This window comes from Dermacentor albipictus, chromosome 9 (assembly GCF_038994185.2).
Source record: "Dermacentor albipictus isolate Rhodes 1998 colony chromosome 9, USDA_Dalb.pri_finalv2, whole genome shotgun sequence".
Taxonomy (NCBI): domain Eukaryota; kingdom Metazoa; phylum Arthropoda; class Arachnida; order Ixodida; family Ixodidae; genus Dermacentor; species Dermacentor albipictus.
In genome coordinates, this window is record NC_091829.1 from 60,590,636 (window position 1) to 60,613,956 (window position 23,321).

General features: G+C 44.5%; 2 protein-coding genes across 4 annotated transcripts in view; both read right to left on the bottom strand.

Annotated features, from left to right (window-relative positions):
• LOC135921382 (uncharacterized) overlaps nt 1–936 on the bottom strand; it is a 52,249-nt gene extending 51,313 nt beyond the window's left edge. Inside the window, exon 1 of one of the 3 annotated variants that reach the window (XM_070526023.1) lies at nt 709–936. In XM_070526023.1, coding sequence (XP_070382124.1) covers nt 709–830 — 122 coding nt within the window. In that variant the 5' untranslated portion in view covers nt 831–936. The remainder of the gene's footprint in view (nt 1–708) is intronic. The other 2 variants (XM_070526025.1, XM_070526024.1) reach the window with 2 other exon arrangements.
• Nucleotides 937–6,848: 5,912 nt separating this feature from the next.
• Nucleotides 6,849–23,321, bottom strand: part of LOC135919777 (zinc finger and BTB domain-containing protein 14-like) — a 115,159-nt gene continuing 98,686 nt past the window's right edge. Inside the window, exon 8 of the mRNA XM_065453694.2 lies at nt 6,849–8,551. Coding sequence (XP_065309766.1) covers nt 8,125–8,551 — 427 coding nt within the window. The 3' untranslated portion in view covers nt 6,849–8,124. The remainder of the gene's footprint in view (nt 8,552–23,321) is intronic.

Here is a 23,321-nt window from a genome sequence, read left to right on the forward strand (position 1 = left end):
CGAGAACGTCGGCGGCATCACTGGTGTTATCAGTCATAGAAGTTTGCACGTCACGGCGAAGAGAAATCGCCCCGCTTCCACAATCCAAAGTTTCCCCCAGTCACACAAGATATTAATTCCTAAAATAATGCATTGCGCTGTACGTGCAAGCACAGTAAAGTCACTTCTAAATGTCTGGTCCCCTATCGTAACTGAACCAGAACAAACCCCAAGTGGGCGTAACAAAATATATGGGGGTTTCTTCAAAGTTCAGCACGCAGGACCCGACATAACATACGCAGGAAGTAGACGACGAACTTTTAGGAAGACTTATTTAATGAACGTTTTCGGCTGGTGGACCAGCCTTCCTCAGAGTACAGTAAGGTACTCTGACGTAAAGTACTCTGTATAGTACAGAGTACAGAGAGTACAGTAAAGTATTCTGACGAAAACTGGTCCACCAGCCAAATGTTCAGTAATAAACCTTCCTAAAAGGTAGTCGTCCCTTTCCTGCGTCTATATATTCATATGGATAGATACTTTGATGGAAAAACAGGAGGCACTTCTCTTTATCATGGTCATAAACAGCCGCAGCAACACTGAATCGAAGTCGTCCTCGAAAACGCCCAATTCGATGTGCAAACAAATGTATAACTGTTAAAGTCTGTATTCAGGTTGTTCCTGCGGCTGACAATATCCAACGAAACTTTCACAAGCGGGAATACTCACGCAGGGATATCGTCGCATGTGCCTGAGGCTCCCTCGCCGCCTTCACGGCTTGTACCCGGGGTTGCTTCTTCGATGAAGGCAAAGGCGGGAGGCGTTTGCCCACCGCTTCTTTGTTCAGTCATGGCTGGTGACGACGCTCCGGGGCACTAGCGTCTTTCTGAGACAGAACTTCACTGAATGATCGCGCATGCGCAGTCTGTGCCAAGGATGAGAGAGTCAGTAAAACGGCGGGCACTTGGGCAACTCGAATGAAATCGTAAAACCCATCTGGAAAAAAAAGACGATAGAGTGCGCCACTATGTTGACGCTAAAGTATTAATATTTGAACGCTAAACAAGGCGCCCCGGCGCCCTGTGCTGAGTTGACACCAAATCATCAAAACAAACTTAAGCAAAGCCCAGGCCCAGCCAAAAACCGTAGACACGAACATGTGTTTATTATTATTTGCTTCTTTCAGGAGTAGTGCTAATTCTTCTCGGGAGATATTGGCAGTCGTGACCAAATTAGTGAACAGACAGAATGAACAATAGGTGACCCAACGTTTATACGATGGCGAATAAGAAAGTCTTTTTCTCTATATAATTAGTCCAAATTACACCTGTAAATCTGAAGACAACATATGTGAAGTCAACATTGGCTTTATCCCTGGCTGTGTAGCTATTCAAGCGGCGATTGACGTTAGACATCGAAGGCACGTATAAGTGATGCCGGTGCTCTCTATTAGCACAGTATCACTCCTGCTCGCTTCAGTGTGTTTTGGGGGTTGCATAGAGCCTCCGCGTAATGCTACAGGACAGTTTCTTGCGACAATGCCTCATCCCAAAAGGCTTTTCCACCCAACCATGTTCGAGGAACATATGCGTAAGCGCCCCGAGGCCGCTTCCACTCATACGGCTCAGATAGCTCAGACCCTTCTTGCTGCCCTGGAAGGAAAATTATTTACCGAACGTAAACGATAGGTGCTCCGAACCGACAAGCGATGTTACTCGAATATAATAACATATTTCATCTACAACAACCAACGTGTAGTTCCTGCTGTACATGCGACCAGCTGGCACCACGTTACAGTGGTCACCGTTTTCGCTCCAAAAAGTAATATGGGTTGTGGGTGCCAGAATTTCCTTCTTCTAGTATGACAGGCCCTGTCGTCAATTTGCCTCATTATCCACGAGGCACTGCTGCGTGAATGCAAAGGTCCTGCACAAGGAATGGAAGTTTCTCATGTGTTTTCATCACCTCATTATTTTACTAGACAATCCTAATCCCTCCATATGACCAGAGGAACATTCCTGAACGGAATTGCAAAATCTTGATGTTTGAACCGTGCAGACAGGACCACATTTCTTAACGATATCTTGCGGTACAAGTTTAATGCTCGACATCCTCAGCTGCCGTAGGAAGGAAAATTTCAAAATACGTGCGTACCAATCGCGTACAAGAGAAGGAATTTCTTGCGGCAAGCAGAGTTGATAGGACATTGAAGTTGACTACACGCGGGAATTCTGTACGTCACCCTCATGAAGTGAATCTACGCGCGTTGTTCTATGAGGTTGTTTTGCGATAAGAACCAAACGATTGCATCAGTAAATGTCTTCTTCGGTGTTACAACCTTCGGAGTTCCCTCAGACGACGAGCTCGCTCGGGTCGTTGATTCACGTTGACTGATCGTAAAAAAAGCTAAAACAACGAAATGCACCTGCAGTAAACGTTATCCTTCCAGAAAACTTCGTTGTTACTGGCTCAATGACGCCTTGCACCTGCTTGTCAAATGATGGGCCTTCCCAGGAAGAGCTTACCTTTCAGACAAAGCATGCGTTCTTTGAAGTATGTAAAAGCAAGCTAAGTTTCCCTTTTTTCAACTTTGTGCGCCTCAAATAGGGGCGCTTTTAGATTCATGTTTTGCCGATGCATTTACGGTGTTGAAAATCGAAGCATAATTCATTCGCACAGCTGTAACTTAAAGCTTGAAAGTATCTTGCGCCGCGCACGTGCGCACCCGGTGATGCCCATAAAAGTTATCTTCGCTAAACATTTGTTTTTTCGGTGGTAGCAAATCTTCATCGGAAGCAGTCTACAGTGATGTGCCAGCTTACGGTTAAAAACAGGCTAAGGAAAAAGAAATTACGCCCATCCAGTGCACATGTTGGAATTGTGTAAGGAAAGGTGTGTGCAGGATGAAGTGTAAGACTGCAATGACAGTGTAAAGTTGACTTCTTTTTTTCTCGGTTCATCCTTGCGCTTGTGGCGTAATGGAAACTGCACAACGTACGCGTGCGAGGTAACTTGAAGCACGTCCCTATTGGGTCACATTGCAGGAGCCACAATTAACAACAAATTCCGGAATGGTTCACCTAAATATCTTCAGTTCAAAAACAAAAAGACCACAATTGCATGGGCTCACCCTGAACTGTCTTTCGATGTGGTTTAGGCTTCATGAATGCCTACTTGGCCTGTGCTTCGACCTATATTACTGCTCCTGGACATGTGAGACGTGTTTGTCATGTTTCTGTGTTTATTCGTGTCACACGCTACGAATCAAGAACATGCGCCAAACCGTGGACACCGAAGCCAGGTTGATATCCTTGGGAGTGATGACGCCATAGTCGTAAATTATGTTTCCCACTCAGCACTAGTGAAGTGAGGTGATACATGAAATGATGAAATAAGTAATCAAGCTCTGACATGCTGCTCGGCGAATGCCCGAAGGGTTACATCTGGCTAGTTAGGCCGACCGACGATGCCGCCAAGACTCAAGGCCCGGCCACCAGCTGAGGAAGCGAGGCACCGGTGGGGCTAGCACCCTGGCCACCTGTCTCCATTGACCAAATCAGGACTTCGAATAAAGATTTCTCTCTCTCTATCACCATGATTCAATTCCAGGGTGCACGAATGATTGCCTAAAAGCCTTAGTTGATTATTGCACAAGTAGGCCAGTTGAAAACGCTGCATAATTAGTGTGCTGGAGGCAAGAGAAGTGTTCTTCGAAGATTAGAGAAGCTGTAATAGATCTTAAGGAAAAGTTAAAAATTGTGGAATTTAAGGCGTAGAGTTACACTCATGATCGAAGTGTTTACCAAGATTATATGCATGATCTTCTAGGCTCCTGCCTCAGTCATTCATCAGGGTCTACGAATGAGTTTCCTGCCATTGGGAACTTGTTAGCCCATACCAGACTTGCGTCTATTCTGTGCAGTACCTTATGCTAGAGAGAAGCTGCCTCAGCTTGTTCTCTAGGTTGTCCTTGCGTCGTTCTATCCTTTGACTTACCTTCTTCAATTCGATAAAATTTTACGTGTTTGGGTACCGACCAAGTGTGCCCAATGCTTTGATTTGCTTTTCTCGCGTATCTTATCAGACCTCATTTCCTCATTCTTGCATGTGTTTTATGGCATCAGTAATAGAAGTGCTAAAGTATTCTATTGCATCGTCTATGCTGTTTGCTTATCTAATAACGAATCAGACATGATTTTTTTTTAAGTACGACCAGTTATCCGAAGCTAGCTTCAACATAGGAATATGCCGAGGACAGGCGTGTTGCAGCATTAAAGTTGACGCTAGTCTGATGCGTTCATGGCCTAAAAAGATATGAAATTCCTTTCCAAGTAGGGAAGAAGCCCAGACGGGCCAAGTGCCTAATCAGCAGAACAATATTAATGAAGTGATACATTAAATAGATGCCCTCCTCTTTATTAATCACTCACCGTATGTTACGAGAACTTGATCCGTGAGCTTACCTTTGGCATCGCAGAGAGAGTCTCGCTACAAATAGTTGAGCATTCACCACCAGCATTCACTCACCGGTCATAAAAAATTATTGCCAATAATACGCATTTGTCTTGAAGGTAAATAGAAGGAATTATAACCAATCTATCATTAAGAATTACTTGTAGTGACACTGATTCGAGGGGCTTTTAAGTTGTGGAATATAAGTGACAGACTCGTCTGCACAATTATTCCCGTAACAGCCAATGAGGCAAAGCCATAGTCGTGGTATCTTCAGATGCCTATCACCGGAAGTTTGATTGTTCAGAGTTTAAATGCCTCTCCTGGACTCATATATACCTTAAGCTTGTATTCAAATAACAGTTTAGTATGATCATCAAAGGGTTAATTAGCCCTCACGCATTGGAATACATTATCCGCAACGTTATAGTAGTACTGAAAAAAAGGAAAGAGTTCCACGCGTCACAGTAGAATTCAAGTTTGTGTTCCCTACCTTTTCTCTTCACCAATTCTATTTTTTTTGGGGGGGGGGCGATCAAGTGAATGATGCCGGGTATTCGGCACCAACGGCTCGAAAGTTGTGTGCCCGCTGAGTGCCCGCGCTTGCACGCTCTTCGCGCGTGTCTCTGAATTCACCTGGAGATGGGAGGTAATGTAGCCCGACGGTCCCGGAGTCGCCCAGCTCTCTTATAAAATGGGCGAAGATGATTTAACCAGTGCCACAGATCACACTGCCATGCAGAGGCCGGGCAAGTGACGTTGGCCTTTGGGACACCCCCCGCTTTGCTGGACCTCCCCCCCAGATGACGCCAGCAATTAAGGCTACTTCAGCTGCATCGAAGAGAACATCTGAAGTAGTTCACGGGAGACTGTTATAGGGGCGTTTCGGAGTTCGTCGGAGCTTATTGTGTTTGAATTTTTCAACTCGGCGGGAGCACCAGGCGACGATGTTGCTGAGTGCGTTATTCCAACGTCTTTTCCATACCCGTGACTTCCGTTAGGAATATTGGAATGGTTTTGGCTGGTTCACGTATCCATCCTGTGTAAACCATTTGTTTAAAACCGCAGCGCGGAAGAACGCTTTCCTCTCGGACATTTGTGGGTCGAAGTGCCTGAATTTCTGCCCCGAGGGTCACGGTGTTCTCGTTCGGCATCCCTATTCAACTTCGGCTGGCTCCTTGGGCATGACGCTCGTGAATGTATGCAGAAATGCACTGTGAAACTGCAGCTCATCAAAGATTCAATTGTTAAACATAGTGGTTTTCCAAAGGTTTCCAGCCAGCTTTCCAGATCTCCAAATGGTGATCCGCTAATTATCGGTGGCTTCCTTGGCTTTGCAGCACACGTCACTGCGGGTGACACGGGCACACTCACAGTGGAATTTGTTGGGGTCATGATCGTCCTGGTCTTCTCGGGCAGAGGTCCGTACTAAAGCGGCAGGCGTAGTCTGCGGCTAGCTCGATCCTCCATGGCGATGTTGACAATGTTAACGCGACAGCGTTAAGGAGCTCGTGTCGCAGAAAAGCTGGTGTCGTTGGTGTCTCTGTCGGCGGCGTTGGCCATGAGCGAAAAATCCCGGAAGGCAATTCATAAATAACTTCCGAAATGGGTTGGGTGGGAATCGAACCAGGGTCTCCATGAGAAGGAGACGCTAACACTCAGCGACGAGTTCGATGGCTCAAAGCGGGACAAAAGCGCCTCTAGTGAATGCTGCGTTGCCTTATAAACATTCCGTAGAAAGTCATACGGCGGTTCATATCGGTTATTATGAGCATGTAAATTACAGAAGTCAGAGTTAAACGACTAGCGAAGTACGTTACCGCTACAATTCTTCTGCGCTTGGCGCACACGCAAAGCCATCTTGCGGCAAACTCAGAAGACCCCCTCCTGGCAATGTACGTCGCTGCCCCGACAGCTGCGCACCATTCTCCCGCTTCTCCCCTTCGTCTTGTTTGAGCGCATTTGGGCCATGCGGGGACAGGTGCGAGGATGCCCCAATACCCTTGCGTTTATTAATGGGCAGCGTTAACGGGCTGCGATATCGCTATCGCGTTCCACTGTCGAAGGTGAAGCTTAAGCGTCCTCCAATATTTTTCATGACTGGTAGGGTTTGATCAGTCACCACGAAGGTCCTCTACGAGATGTCGCGTTGTAGATACGACAAATAACACAGTAACAAGAACCATCACTCACGAACCATTCTTTATTGGGCGAACCGGAACCCACAAAACAAGTTACATTCGGGTAGAAAAATAGTGCCGGGCACATGAATCGATCGTCGAACAAGAGATTTACGATTAACAAGCGTCGGCTGTTCGCGCATTATTCGTAGAAGATTCCAGCGGCATCGCTGGTGCTCGCGTGCCTTCCAGAATGCACAAATGTATTTGCGTTGCGCGTGAAATTCGGTGATAAAAATTGAACAATACCAAAAATAAGACCGAACTTCGGAGCACCTTTTGATGCATGCAGGCGCGTCATGCAATGAGAAGCGCATCCGGTGAAACGCGCCCACAGCAAGAAGACATACGAACTACGGGTGTCAATAGTATAGCTAAAAGCTATCTCGCTCGCGGGGACACGTTTGTGACATCAGGCTAAAAATTCTACAGCTGTAATAGAGTGCAGGGCAAGGGAGAAGGGACGCCTTCAGAATGAATGAGAAAATGCACATTAAAGGTGACAGAAGTTCCACGTTAATACAACAGCTAAAATATTCGTTCTGGTAGAACATATATTGTGAAGCTACATATGATTTCAGTCTAATTCAGTTTCAGTTTTCTCATCGGCATGATAAAGAAGAAAAACCTTCGCTGTGATTAAAAGAGCCAAAGAGTGAACCAAAGCATTACGTGCATTGAACAATTTGTAAGGGACATCAATGTCCGCATGTTTATGTCTACATATTGTCATAAAATTGGTCTTTGGGAGGCAGCAAGGCCTAGGGACGTCAAATATTGGTAGACATTTTTTTTAGTTGACAAGAAAACTGCCTTCTTTGAAAATGTTTCCTAATAAGAGGTGTTCTCTTCTATTTACACTGCAGAATAATTAAAACGATGATAAGGTAAAGCTTGTTTACTAGTACACTCTCAGACCATTTGCACAGAACTAAACTACGTGTCAAGGATTCTGTGCGAACGTTTCAACCTTCTAGTGACACAAAACACGAACTTGCTGCTCATTAGGGTTTGTCTATGAATGAGTTCGCTAAAGCTACTTTGGCGAACAACATAGTTGTGCAAACAGCACGCTCTAGCCAGGACGTGCAATATACTTCGATATTCAAACATCCCGAATTCTGCTGGAGACGACGTTTCCTTTCGTAATTTCGGAAAATCAAGCGGCATCATTTACGTCTTGCATTTCACTCAGCAGTCTTAAACGTCAAAAGAAGCCCGCCTCTCCACACGATGCGTCCGGTTAGTTTATCACCCCGGCGGGAGAATGTCAGCGCCTATTTTTTCCTGCACGGGTGCATGGTCACGTTCATATACAATGCCCATGGGCGATTTACAGCACTTGCGCACTAGTGACACTGTTAAGACTGCCCACCGTATGCGTCACGGGGTGTGCAATTCGTTAAAATGCATGTCTAGACGAATCTCCACACAATTAGCGCCCAGTATTCTGGCAGAGATGTGCGTCGATGTATTCTCTCTTTGTGGACCGATATCCACACTGTTTGCACTCCTACGGTGTTCCGTCCTCGTGAAATGCTTCGCGGTGTCTTTGGAGAGTATATTTGTGCTTAAAGGAGCGATTACATATGTCGCAAACGAAAGGTCTGTCGTTACTGTGTGATTTGAGATGATTGTTAAGTTCCCTTTTGCTTTTGAACGGTTTAGTGCATATTTGACAGATATGGGGTTTCAAACCTGTGTGAATCCGTTCATGATCACGCAAATTCGGCCTTTGCGCGGATGATTTCGCACATATTTCACATTTGTATGGTCTTTCGCAGGTATGCGTGCGGTAATGTCCAGATAGATGGACAGCCCTTGTGAAAAATTTACCACATGTTTGACATTCGTGTTTCAACTTCTTGGCAGACGATTGAACACTTGCTCTGACACCACAGGAGTCTTGCTCCTCCATTCCTCCGGTTCCAGTAGCATTCCTGCAAGGATACGGGCAAATTAGCTCAAAATGGCTCACTGTTGTTATGGGACGACCAAACACATTTTGACCAATAGAGTGTTTGACAAAAAAAATCGCGCGTGAATGGTAAGGCGACTCGCTCTTAGCGCTAATATGCTGTATTGATATTTAGATGCTCGATTTGGGCTCCGGGTTGGCAGAATTTGAACGGTGGTTCTTTCGGTGCCCTGTGATGCTAACCTGGAAATGAATTTTCCTCGTTCGAGTGGCAAGCAGCACAGAAGCCTTGCATCATCTAATACATCGTATTTCCTACACGAAACAGGTGCAGGAGATTAGAAGTATCTCTCAGTGACAGCAAGTTAAAAAACTAGCAAGTCTGAGTATCGAAAATACAACTCCGTCTTCAACACGCTCACAAGGAGTATTCAGGCAAAAGTCGAGAAGCGTGCTTTCGGTTGTGAGACATTCGGCATTGAGAAAGACTGTTTTGCGTCGGGTAAAATAGGTCTCCGTTTTATTGCGCAGCTCTTAATGACGCATTCTTGCGGCGAGCGTCGGTGGCGCAACAGAGCGAAGGACGAGAGCGAAAGATGAAAGAGCGAATGCGGAGTGGCAAAAGATGCGAGCCTTGAATGGTCGAGAGGCCGAGACCAATGATAGCTGCCCCTTCAGTGACATAAGCGCGGAAGATTGGTTTCATGCAGACTCGCGCTACCGCTCGTTTCGTAGTACCATCGGATCTCAGCCAGAGCGCTCATTTCGAGCTATGATGAGCTCGTGTGGGCTCTCGCTTTCGCATGATGAATTGCATGCTTCGATTGTATTGGTCTGCAATTGTTTGCCAATCTCAGTTTATGCGCGTATTTTATGGAAGCCACACAGCACCAGCTATTACACTAGATCCTTCGATCAGTCATTTACAATAGCCATCGCGCTTGACCTCTGCTATTTGTATCTCTCAAAATATTTGCCTGAATATATCCCGTAATAAAAAAAATTACCGACGAGTACGGTACTTCCTAATGCGAAATTTGAGCGCAGCAAATTAGCTGTTTCACGCAATTTCGGCTCGGGCGGTGCACATATACAGATCCGCCGCCACCGATCTGGCTCTCTGATTGCCACCGCACAGGGGTTGCATTGGAGGAGGAGCGAAGAAAGGAATTAAGTTCGAGCAGGCGCTTTGACAACCGGAGACTCGCAGAAAGAGGGGGGAGGGGCGCGGCGTGTACACCCAGCGGCAAACGATGGGGGCAGAAGCGCGCGCATCAAGCGGACAACACGATAAAGGGAGGAGGGAAGAGATAGCAGCGACTGACTGATGCCGCTGACGCCGATAGTGAGTCAACCCCAGCTGCGGAGTTGGTTTCAGGGGCAACGCCGCCGATGCCGACCCAAACAATATGATACCCTCGCTTCCGCAGCGCTAAGAACCAGGTCTAGTCGTGGGACGGTGGTCACGTATTCGTCGACGTGCCGGGGCCTACGTGAAATACCTGGCGCGTCGGCAACTGAAGAGCACCCTATCCGCCACACAAGAACAGGGGGGGGGACCCTTTTCTCCTCTTTCTGCATGGCGGCGACGGTGTTCTATGCAGTCACGTTATCTTGACTCTCTAGCGGCGTCAGCGGCATCCAGCGGTATCAGTCGGTCGCTGCTAGCGCTGGGGGGATGAAAAGGGGGCGGAGCTGGTTACGAGGCCGACGACAACGCCGATGACGACGCGAAACCCAGGAACGGACGCCAAAGAGCTGCGCTCTAAAACACGTACACAGCTGCTCTAAAATTTCACTTTATGGGCTATCCTAATGGTCGGTGAATTTTCCAGGAAAGATTGTCGCTAGGAAGAGTACAAAGGTTCAGCAGCATGTTACACTCTACTAACACCTGAAGAAGAAAGCCTCCTGCTATAAATGGTAATGCCTAAAATTGTACGATCTGACGGGTCAGACATAGTGAGCTGCCGTACGAAGTAAACTTTTGGCACTGTAGGTTGACCTCCTCAACGTCACATGCGGGAACCTAATGCATTCCTAAAGGTGATTTCGTTCTTGTTTTCATTGGCTCTCTTTTTTTCCGTCGCTCGTTCGTTCGTTTCTTTCCTTGGTTCATATTCAGCCATTAATTGCTTGCTTGCTTATGGGGTGTGAGCCATTCCTGATATTTCGCTCTCACAAGACGCGCTTTTTTTGCGGGTAGAAGCCATTGAAACTAGCCTATTGAGGCTCTCGATTTAAGAAACGGAAATGGCGCAGAGGCGAACTATTCTCGTCATTTCTGACATGTGTAGGTGGAATGACTACCCGTTGTACGTCATACGCCTTAACTAAAGTCCTACACATTGAATACGAAGAAAAACTGCCGGGTTCAAGTTTTCCTGCAGGGTTTGTACGAAGTCATATGTTATTTGAGTCGCATTCGAACTGCACGCCGTTCGTGCCGTGGGCATCATGAGAACGACACACACATAATCATTTCCCCCCATACGTAGCAGGCACAAAAACATCAAATACTTCAGTGATTTAATTTATAATGGATGAAATGTGCTACCGAAGAAGTATTTTCTTTTTTTTCTCAATAAGGTAATGAACGCTGCAAAGCGTTGAGTTAAGGCAATGCTGGTGCTACAGCGTTTCTACCGTTTAGTGAAGAAAAATGCAACGGGCAGTCGAACAGAGACGGCGCATACAGTGTGTCTTTTGTACATCCTGCTGCTCGCTTGAAATGTCTGCGCCAAGCAGTACATGGACATTGGTCGCCATTCTTGCGGTAATATGCTTTTTACTTGTATACATGTATTTATTCTTGTTACGGTTGTTCACATGGCTCAGGCAATGCTATAGTTTGGTTCGAGTCGTGTGGTGTTACCTTGTACGTCGTTTCTAATCACTACAGTTTGGCCGGCATCCAGACCAGATTATTTAGTTTAGAATGACAACTTTCAAATAACGAAATTTCGTTCGATAGAGCCACTTAGACTGCGCCAAATTATCCATCAAAACTTTTATTCAGGCTTGCAAGTGGGAAAAATGATCAACTAGCTAAGCTTAAAAATAATTGAAGCTTAGAATTTACAAAGTTGATAATGATGATCATGGTTGAATTTTATTGGCGCTAGGGCATCTAAGGCCAAAACGTGACAGGACATGTGGCTTGGTTTAGTAAAATTGTGAGTTTTTGAACAGGACCTAAAATAAAAGCTGTATAGACGCTTTCACATAAACTATGTCTACATATAGCTGCGCATCAATTTTAAAATATTTACTAAGATGAGTATAAGGCCTTACATTCATTGGTTATAGGCACAGATGATCAATTATTGGGGATTGTCCGTGTCCCTAGCTTTACAATTCTTCCGTACGCAAGAGGAGCGAGAGCTCAGGCTTACTTTTGTGCGTCAGACCATATCTCTCCTGTGAGGCACAATCTCATGTTTAGGATGATACGAGATGACGTCTAGAAAGTTAACTTGTGCAAGAAAATTATAAGCGTTCTTTTGAAGTTAAAAAGTGCATCCTCTGATCAGATCATGCCGGGATGGGGGGGTATATTGTGTGAGTAAAGTTCCATAAACTGAGCCAATGGCTCTCGGTGAAGTTGAGTACATTGACTCAGGACATGTAAGACGGTTAAGTTCTCACCGCAGCGTGTGCACGTCGTTGGGTCAGTTGCAGTCTAGAGGCATTTGTATGTGCCACAAATGTGTCCTTTTCTGTGTCGTGCCAGCCAGACTTGGGTGAGTCGATCAAGCTTCAGCGGGAAGCATTTGGTTAACTGCGGTTTTATAAGGTGCAGCCCATTTTCGACTACCCTGTCCCAATCAGCTTGCCAATGATTACGGAGGGCTTTTCGTACCGCAGGTTTCATGCCTGCACTAGGTATACAGCTTACATCAATTGTATCCCGATGAAACGCTTGTCCAGCATTTTTGTCCGACATTTCATTGCCTGCGATCACAGTGGCCTGGCACCAAGCCACTCTGTGATTCAACTTGAATTAGTTGAAGGAGCTTGTTTAATAAGGGGTTTCGGCTTGCTTTGCCACAGGAAGGGGGGGTGGTGACAACGCTTAAAGAATGTGTGTATATTATAGACTTTTGTATCTTGTGGTGTACTATATACTCAACAATGATCAGAATACCGTATGCTTCCACTGTAAAGATGCTGCTATGGTTGCGCAAAGTTCTAAAGTTTGAGAAGTTTGGGCCATGGGTGGCACATGATACCGAATTTGCACACTTTGAAGCATCAGTGAAAAATGCAATAGATCTGTACTTGTCTTCAAGGGCCATGAAATGTTGCTGAATAAGGATGCTTGGACAACTCTTTTTGTTAAGCTCTGTAAAGGACAAGTCACAGGTGACTAGACATTGCTCCCAAGGTGGGAGGAATTCACCATAGTCACTTTCCTGCAGATCTGTGAAAACTATTGCAAGTTTTTCAGCAACAGACATTACTGCTAATGGGAACGGCGGGGCGTGATACGGCCGGTTGAAGTACTGCTGGTTTTAGTACTGATCATATATGAGTGCATTGCATGGATGTTGTTTTAACGACATCGTTCTTATTGCATAGGTGACTCCGAGATATGTGCGCTGATAATCCAGTGGCCACTGATCCGACTCTGCATAGACGCTTTGGACAGGGCTTGTACGAAGGTACCAAGTGCTAGGCGGATACCTAAGTAATATATAGGATCGAGTAGCTTAAGTGCTGCCTTTGAAGCTGACTGGTTAACAATATATCCAAAGTCTTTGCACGACAGCACAAGGCTTTCAAAGAAAGATAGGAGACAATACCTATCTGTTCGCCACGACTGGTGAAATAAATTGTTTAAAAGGTTCATAGTTTTAAGACATTTAAGCTTCAACTATTTTATATGTTGCATGAAGGTTAGCTTACTATCAAAATTTACGCCTATAAATATTTGTTCCTTTCTAATTAGTAGGCTTCTTCAATTCATCGTTATGCATGGGTCAGGAAATACCCGTCTTCGTCTGCAAAACAGCACACAGGTACTCTTCTCTGCACTGAACCTAAACCCATTTTCCTCTGCCCATTCCACGAGCCGATTAACACTTACCTGTATCTGGCGTTCACACATGGACAGATTGCAGGATTTAAAGCTGACTTGGATGTCGTCCACATAGGCAGAATAAGACACCATGAATGGTATAGCAGAGGGGAGAGAGTTCATTTTAATTAAGAAAAGTGTGCAACTTAGCTCTCCTCCCTGTGGTACGCAGTTTCCTTGAACAAAAGTGCGCGATAGTACGTTGCCAATTCAGATTTCAGATGGGTAATTTTGCAATATGTTCAGCATATAAACACAAATTCCATAGGATGACAGGTGTTGCAGAACACCATATTGCCAGGCAGTACGATATGCCTTCTCAAGCTCAAAGAATACAGATAGACAGTTTTGGCTGTGTACAAATGCGTCACGTATATATGACTCATGGAGATCAAGATTATCAGTTGTCGAGCTTGCTCCTCGGAAGCCAGATTGGTGAGGGACCACGATACTATTATATTCCAAAAAGAACACAAGGCGACGGGTAATAATTTTTTCAAATACTTTAAGCGAACAGCTAGGGATTGCAGTTGGTTTGTAATTGTTAACTAAGGAAGGGTCTTAGTCGTCTTTCAGTATTGGCAGGGCTATTGCCTCCTTCGAAGATGACGGTACATGACCAGCTGCAAAAATCTCATTGTAAAGACATAAGATGCAGTTTACGGTCTCACCAGGCAGATTGTTGATAATTTGGACAACTCTTTTTGTTAAGCTCAGTAAAGGACAAGTCACAGGTGACTAGACATTGTTCCCAAGGTGGGAGGAATGTCACGTTTAGAGAAACATTTAAAAAATTGATTCCGTATTATGCGCACACGTTTCATTTGTACCATGTCACTTGACTGTCATTCTGTGGACAGCATATCACTTGACATGCACTTGCAGTTCTTTGCAGCAATTGGATGAGCCATGCGCGTTTCTGTTCGTCCAGAGTGTTTTTGTTGTTCTTCGTTTGCTTGATGTTGTTCGGCGTATTTCGATTCAACTTTTTTCTTTTTTTCATTGTTTGATTTGTTGTTAGCTATGTTTCTTGCTCCTGTTTTCGACATTTTTCTCTTACCCCCTCACGCAATACTCCAGTTGGAGCCTGTGAGGTATGTGTATAAATAAATAAATAAATAAATAAATAAATAAATAAATAAATAAATAAATAAATAAACAAATAAATATTTCATGTTATTACGTCAGAGCGTGGAGCTGAGCTGCCACAAGAGCCTAGGGCAAGCTTGAGTTCATGGAATGTTAGTTGTTTGTTGTATCCTTCTGATGACAACTTGTTTAGACGCAAATGAATATTTTCATATATTTTTTTTGGTGTAAGAACTTTTCGCTATAGTTTTCGGAGTTTGATACCCTATGAAAGTGCTCACAAAGAGTGTTTGCTTTATCTTCTATTGTATCGCTAGAGCCAGCAATGAGACGAAAAGGATTTGCGCGTTGTCCTTTTAGTTATCCCTATTATGCACTTTGCTAACATCCGTGTATGAGTTTATGGAACATACGTAGCGTGTCTAGCTTTCGCTTTTGGATATTCGGAGGATACGGCGGCCATTCGCTTTGCACCGCTTAATTTCTATTAGATTTTCTGTTGTTGGGTAGTTGAAAATCTACTGCATGCTTTTTTCTGGCGTTTCTTTGGTGTTTCAGTCTTTATTCCACCACTGTTTTAGATTGACTTAATCTGTGCAGGACTGAGGTATGCAGTTTTTAGCAGAACAGAGGATATATTCAGTGATTTACTTGGTGAGTTCCTCTACACCTAGGTGGTCCACAACTTCAAGGGACCATTTACATAGGTTTCTAAATTTCAACCGGTCGGCACTATGAAGTTCACACTTTTTGGGGTAAGCTGGTCCATCGTGCGACTTTGTTGTTTCTAGGAGTGTTGGGACGGGATCGCTCCCATATGAATTACTAATTCTCCATCCCTGGTATGGAAGAAGTGATGCTCAGATCTTGACTCACCGCAGAATGTGCTGTGACCATTGAAGTCTCCGATTACTATATAGGGTTCGGGAAGCTGGTCAATCAACTTTTCAAATTCTGCTTTGTGAAACCGTTCATCAGGCGATATATATATATATATATATATATATATATATATATATATATATATATATATATATGGAGCAAATAGTTATAAGTTGGTTGAATAATATAGCCCGAACAGCCACTGCTTCAATTGAGCTCTGGCGTTATACATGCCGGCATGCTTCTGACTTTTGGGCTTTGATTGCCACACCACCTGAAGCAGAATTGCCAATATTTCTATCTTTACGGAAAATTATGCACTGTCTTAAAAAGTTCTTGTGTGTAGACTTTAAATTTGTTTCTTGAACAAAGAACAGTCGTGGCTGATATTACTCTACTAGACCTTTGGCATCATCTAGATTCTTAAATAGGCCCCTGGCATTCCAATTAATTATTTGTGTAGTCATGTCGGGGAAGATTTTTGTTGTGTGTGTTCAAGAGCACGTGTTAAAGATGGATAGATATGAATACTAAGACGGTAACTGTTTAAGTTAGCGGTCCCTTTCTTTGAGCAGTTACAGGTATTTTATATATTCTAGCGCGCTTGTGAAAGCGCTGATCTTTGGCCATCGATGAGGCCAAGGATTTTTGATCGAGCTCCACAACCTGCTCGGAGGCACTGGAGGATCGTGAACTAGGCACTGAGACTTGCGTCCCAGGCCGTGGAGTTTGGTTAAGCCTTGGAACCTGCGGAATTGAAGTCTGCAGGCCCACCTTCGATGATGATTGAGCAGCAATTGCTGCTGCCACCAAGGAGGGCAGCCGGAGTAATTACCGGACCACTATCAGTGACCGCGGTAGACTCCCGAGGCGTTCGTGACGCTCCCCCCGTCGCGCCACCTCGGAATAGCTCGTTTTATCTAAGTATGAAAGGCGTTTCCTTGCTTCGTGAAATGTTATATTTTCTTTGACTCATAGCGGAATGATTTCTTTTTTTTCTTCTATTTAGGGCATGTCCTGGAGTAGCCTGGATGGGTTGCATCACAGTTCTCGCAATGTGGAGATAAGTCGCGAGTGCCTGATGGATGACCGTTCGAGCTGCATTTCGCACAAGTCTGCCTTCCTTGGCATGTCTGGGATCCGTGCCCATACCTCTGGCACTTATAGCACCGTGGAGGATTTGGGATGTACGGCCTAACACGTACTTTGATATAGCCTGCATCCAATGTACTACGCACCACACTAGTACCAAAGGTTAGTACACTGTCCTTTGTTGGAAGTTGTTCATTCTTCCTGCGGATTAGGATTCCTTCTACCTTGATCACATTTTGCTCCTGGAAACCTTCAAGCAGTTCTTCGTTACTACGGTCCAAGAAGTCGTCCTCAGAGATTACTCCACGGCTCGTGTTCATGGTTCGCTGTGCTGGCGCAGTGACGGCTACATCGCCAATGCATTCCAAATTATTAATTTTATAATGTTACATTTTATCCTTCAATTCAAAGAGAATGTCTCCATTGGACATATTTGTGGCTTTGTAGCCAGGTCCTATAGTGCTTGCGGGGCATTTCGCCACCAAGAAGGTGGATAATTTAAACACGCACTTGTTGCCTGCACTGTGGATTGCTTGTTACAAGGGAACTGTTCTTTATTGTTCTTCAGAAAGAATTGAAACGTTGCATCGTTGCGCGCTCTTTTTAGAGCGCAATCAAAGGAAAGTGGTTGAGTTCGGCAGCAGGAAAGTGGTTGTGTTCAGCAGCAGTGCCACCCGCCCATCACCGAGCCCAACATGGGGCCGGAGCAAGTCTTACGAGTAAGACAAGCCCTCGCCAGCTGTACGGTGCTACTACAACCCAATACGGAGTACCCAAGATTGGCCACCCACACAAGGTTAACCCTCTCTGCCAGGAAAGTCGGAAGTAAATAGAAGAGAGGAGAAGACAGGAAAGATTACAAGGAGGAGAGAAAGATGCAGAATGGAGAGGGGGACAGGAAACCAAAACTACCGATTTCCCCCGGGTGGGTCAGTCAAGGGGTGCCGTCTATGTGAAGCCGAGGCTGAAGAGATATGTTGCCTCCGCCAAGGGGCCGTAAAGGTCCAAACACCCGACATCGGCTCAAGCCCCAGGATCCCCTTTTTCCGCACCCGGCAAAGCCGCTCACGGTTAGACGCGGGAGGGTCCAACCCCCATGTGCTCGAGTACGTGGTGTCGCAACACACCAAATGCCTGCTAGCGCATACGCCCCTGCTGGGTAGAGTTTACAAAATTAACTAAGCGAAAAAAATATATATCGCAGTTAAACTAGTTACATATCGTGGAGCATCCCAAGCGGGCAACTTCCTTTATATTTTTTTGCAACTTTCTTGAAATCGATATAATGTGTCCGAATACTGGCGAATGATCTACCCATAACACAGACAATCTCATAGCGGTGTGTAATACGTGAATTTTGAGCGCTTTCAATGTGCTATTTGATGTAGTTGATTGTACCGTGGCGGTGTTATCATTGCAGAGTTTTAAAGATGTAATTTTTTATTTGAGTTTCTCAACGTTCTCTCAAGTATTTGACGAATCTAAAATGCAACAGCTTTAGTTATGATATCACATTCCTTTAAATGCCACCAGCTTCAATACCCGTATGGTATGTTGCCAAGCACATTCATGCCTCTTTTCCAATGTACTAAGGTCGTAGATCCTGAGCGAAAGGTTCTTTCTTACGCCGACACAATATTGTCTGAACAGCAGTTGCTATTTGTCAGTTAAGTTATCGCAACATTTATCCCTCGCGCAACTGCGTCAGTTCCAGCGTAATTCTTGCAGGAATTTTACAGGAAAACAAAAACACTGTTTCATTTCGTGAGCCTCGGCTGCGATGAGCATCTTTCCTTCACAATCTTTACATATTCCGTAACAGGGAGTGAGTAAGCAGGCTACCAACCAGCAAGTCCACCGCCAAGTGCGGCGTGTTAACAGCATGGAATATCGGGCGACCTTGTATAGCTTCGTGGTTGTGGCATGGGGCGTGCAGAGAGCCGTGTGATCTCTGGTCGCGCTGTTGAACCACGACATTTGTCAAAGCCTGCCGCGCCGGCCGCACGTTCAAAAGTGCCAACGCAGTGCCTGTTTCAGCCATCAGAGCGAGCCCCACCCCAAGGAGAAATTACCGAGTATGGGCATGATTGTTACACTGGTATCCATCCCTGTCGTCTCTGACTTCCCTTGTAATGGAACGTTTCTAAATGGGAACTTACGTGGCACCGTCTTCAAAACTGGCTGATGCTTCCTCCATGCCAGCGCGGCTTCTGCTGGGCCTTACGTTATCGATGTTCCTGGTGGGCCCCAGGGGCAGGCAACTTGTGCTGCCATTGTCAGTGGCATCTGTATAGCATAAAAATTTATTAAAGATGTTCATTTGCCGTAGTGCAGGGGCCATTCATGGGAAATGAATATTTCGTGCTTAAGGCACTTGGCAAGAAGCTTTTAGTGGTAGGACAACTTTACTGCTGTGCTTCCATACGCAGTGGTTTTTCTTTCTGCAAATATGTCTTGAAGGCATGCCAGAGCTTCGTGGTGATGGGGAAGCCAAACACGATCAAGATTGTGCAGTGTTGAATTCTTCTGAAGCTTATCACGTTTTATCTCAAACAATGGGCAAAATACGACAGTGCTCAAATTGAAAAAAGACGTCGTTCTCTTGGGCGTAATACCCTTGCCGTATTATATTCTGTATTATCAATAATAAGCACATTAGATGCCTCAAGAAGTTCTTGCTTATTGTTAAACTATTGCGAGCAGCAGCATAGCCCGACGAAGGGAACGACATACTGAGAGGACGCATTTCTACCGAGGTATTTTAGCTTTTCAACGTATGCCCTTAGTTGATTGTCCTTTTATTAAAGATAGGTGCGCCATCCAAAGACTTACTCGCCTTTCAGATACTGATTTTCCGATACCCATTTATTTACTCCTGTAGCTGAATTTCTTATGCAACGGCTGTAAGCAATGCATGTTTAGAATCTATTTAAGAGCGCGAAAACGGCTGTCCTCGCCAGTGTTCCCGCGTAGGCTATCAGTACACAATAGGACAACTTTCAGAAAGATTTGCTCAATGCGCATATGTAAGATTCGTGTTGCAGACAGTACATTAGCCTAGAAAGAAATGCGGAAGTACAATTTCACGTGGAAATGCCACTCAAAGGTGCAACGGAAAGCGTAAAGTACGTTAAAAGTGTTGACTGTGTGAATAGCGCTGCAAGGATTGTACGCAGGGGCACGTTTTCCTTAAGTACGCAGAAATTGCGTGACATTAAAGGAAAAGGAAAACGCGAGACGTGCTGAAAGGCAGTGGTTACAGTAGAAACCTCCCCAGGGTGATCATCGACGCCAGTACAAATAGCATAAGAACTGTAGGGACACGCCGTATTGTCAATTACACCTTTATTTAAAATATGAAGGGGAGAAGTAGGCTAAGAACGTGGACTGCACTGCTACACCCACATGCCTTGGTGTTTATGCCTTGGTATGCCACAGCAAACATTATACGCGGATTCCCAACCACCGGAAATAAAGATACGAGTTTTATCTTTGACTTCGAATGAAATACACTGCGATATCATAGACGTAATTTAAGGAACGCATTTTTTATTGTGTGGCATTCTCAACTTAGTCCTGCCGCTAAAGTCGCGACGTTCGCCGGGCCTGCGAAAGAGGTTGCGTAGATACGGGCAGAACGAATAATGCTTGACGCATCCAAGGAAGGCTAATCACCTTACAAAAAATTGAATTCAGCAGAAAGCCGGTGTTTCAGCATGACGTAAGTTTTCTAGTTAACAAAGCATTTCAATTTGGAAGTAATGGCACCCTCATTGGAAATCGTTGGCTACTGTGATTGTTGCTAATTCAATACGAATAATGTTTAAGTTTCAGAAGCGCCTTGTTGGCACATTTGGTAAAAATTTATGGCAACAGAGCACAAACTCACCAATACTTTTTTTTTGTCCTCGCGGTATATTTGCAATAATTTTTTGATGTTGTTTATGCTGCGGCTGTGTGTTGGCTTTCTTGGCATAAAGAATGAAGAGCTCGAATATAGGCTGTTTTCGGGTGCCCCAAATTCTGTGGTGTAACTTCTGCATTCGGCAGCAGCGGGATATGTCTTCTGCTCGTAACATGCTATTGGAGAACATTTCTGCAACTCTGCCTAAAACGGTATAGCACCGTAACGTCCCACAGCATAGACATCTGAAATGCCGGACTAATTGCACATCACACTCGGCATTCGCCTCAAAGCACTTGCTTTGTCATCCAGCTTGATAGGGATAAGGGAGACATTAACGAGTTGCCAGCAGGTCAAACGCACTGAGATTCTGTTTGGTAAATGAAATTGTGGACCAATGGTCAAGCGATGATTCAATTTACGAGTGAATTAATCATTATATGGAATGAACATTCTCGGCTTCTGCCCTTATCTAGGGGCGTGCTTTACCAGCCCACCTATTAAAGAACAAATTCTTTCAAAAACTTCTACTGCATAGGCGACGCATGAATTTGCGTATATAAGATAAAACAAAAATTTCTTAGTAAGGACAGTTATCAGCTGGCTGATGCGGAAACCACTTTGGTGGCGCTGGTAAAGTGCATCTTTGTTCACTATAAGTGTGCCGCATCCACGGTAACCGTAGGAGCCATCTGCCATATTTGTGGTAAAGGCGAGTGACAATCGCCTACATACCGTCGACGTTGCAAGTCTCGTCGGTCATCGGCATGCGCTGCAAGGTGTCATCAGAAATCCTACAAATAATGAAGTAGTGGACAGACAGTTACAAGCTGTGACAAATAAAGGTGAAATTATCTTTTATACAACCAAGGTTCAGAAAAAGCAAAGTCCTGTTTTGTAAATGCACTACTCGCAACGGTTCGTTCTCAATAAATACCTACTATGCTGGCTGGCCTAATATGAACGGCACACTCGGGGCAATACATGGTGGAGAGCACTCATTCAACTTAGACGAAACGGCGCCTTGGCTTGCACAAATACTGTCAGTTTACCTGTTGAAGTACTTACAACGTGTCATATGTAGTTTGCTATGCAAAATTTTTGCGGCATTTGCTGCAGTGTCAGAATCCTAAGAATAATTTCTGAATAACATCTCTGAAAGGGTTTCTGCGTCAATGAAACAGGTTGAAGTATTACAATGACACTGTGCAGATGGTGTCTGATATTAGGATGCAAACCAGCGCTAATGTTAGAGTAATTAGTATTTGTGGCTCCCTGATGCGTTTCGGCAACGCCGTGGTGAATGCGGCGTTGTCATGCCAATTACAATCATGACTCATGGATCAGGCAGCTATGAGGAATATATCAAATTTCAGGTGATATTTGAAATTATAGGCTTAATTGACTAGCTCTGACGAATACAAGCAGTTTTCTGCCTCTTAGCCAAGTATTAATTTGAATACTTACGAACAAAATGACCACTTCGAATGAAATAATGATGAATTAGAATGCAGTTTTTCAACGTTTGTTTTCAAGCGATGCAAAGTTTCCTTTTATGTTAATTTTTCGAAGGACAAAAATTCTTCTGAAAACGCTTGAAAAATTTCCCAAGACTGATGAAATTGTTAGCTAGAATATAGCTGAAATGCGACGTGCAACTGCTTTCGTTCACAAATGGTAAAGGGTACCGTATAATACCATGACTTCCCACTTCTTTATCGCGGTGGTACAAACTCACCCCAGTTTGCTATATATAAAAAAATCTGAACTAAGTAATCTAAATTTAGGTTGTCAAAAAACAATTAAAACAGAAACACATACCTTCTTTGGCCACAGAACTCCAAGCGGCAAAAGTATGCTTTCCTCTAATGCGCATTTATTGCCTTTAAGGAACACATGCAACGGGAAGAACAATCGTTTTAAAACAAGTAGCAGCTTTTCGTGCACGGGGCCTTCTTTTTAGTAAAGTATTGCTTTAAGCGGTCAGTACCAACTTTGTCGCATTCTTTTGTTAATTGGCAAATGACAGTATTACTGCGCACTTTGACGAGTTGTCCAGAAAACACTTTTGGTTCGGCATACATATTGTTCACCGCGGTTAGAACTAATTCCGAGTTTTTCGTGCAAGAGCCATGACCTGATAAAACGCATACCAAATTTAGGCGGACTGCGCAAAAGGTTTCACCATCGGGGTTCTGTAAGGAGCCCCTAAGTGCAAGTAAACAAGAGCATTTTTACAGTGCGCTTTCATCTAAATACGGTGGTGCCATCCGCAATTGTTCCCGGGACTTTAACCTATAGCACTCCATCGCATGTGTGCATTGCAAGAAGTATACATCAATGGAAAATATTTTCTTCTGTAAGTATACGTTCGCTTCATGTTCTGAAAAATCTTATCCTGAGCACTAAACCGCTGATGTTGCGCTGAACATGGCAATATTTTCTCATCGCCCTTGCGTTGACGCGTCTTGATCTAAGAAAGCAACCAATTTCAAAGCTCAAGCCGGCTGCAAAAAAGACCCGTTTCAGGTGGGAACAAATGTACAGATGTTAAAGGTTAATATGTTGGTCGTGTCTAAGGGTAACAGTATTCAACGAAAAAGATTTACAAGTGGCAAAGCTCACGTTGTGTATGCGCCCAAAGTAGATGAAGCCTCCTGGGTACCGTCACGGCTTGTACTTGGTGTTGTTTTGTCCTTCATGCTTAAGTCAAGAGGCGTGCATTCGTTGCTTCTGTCTTCAGCC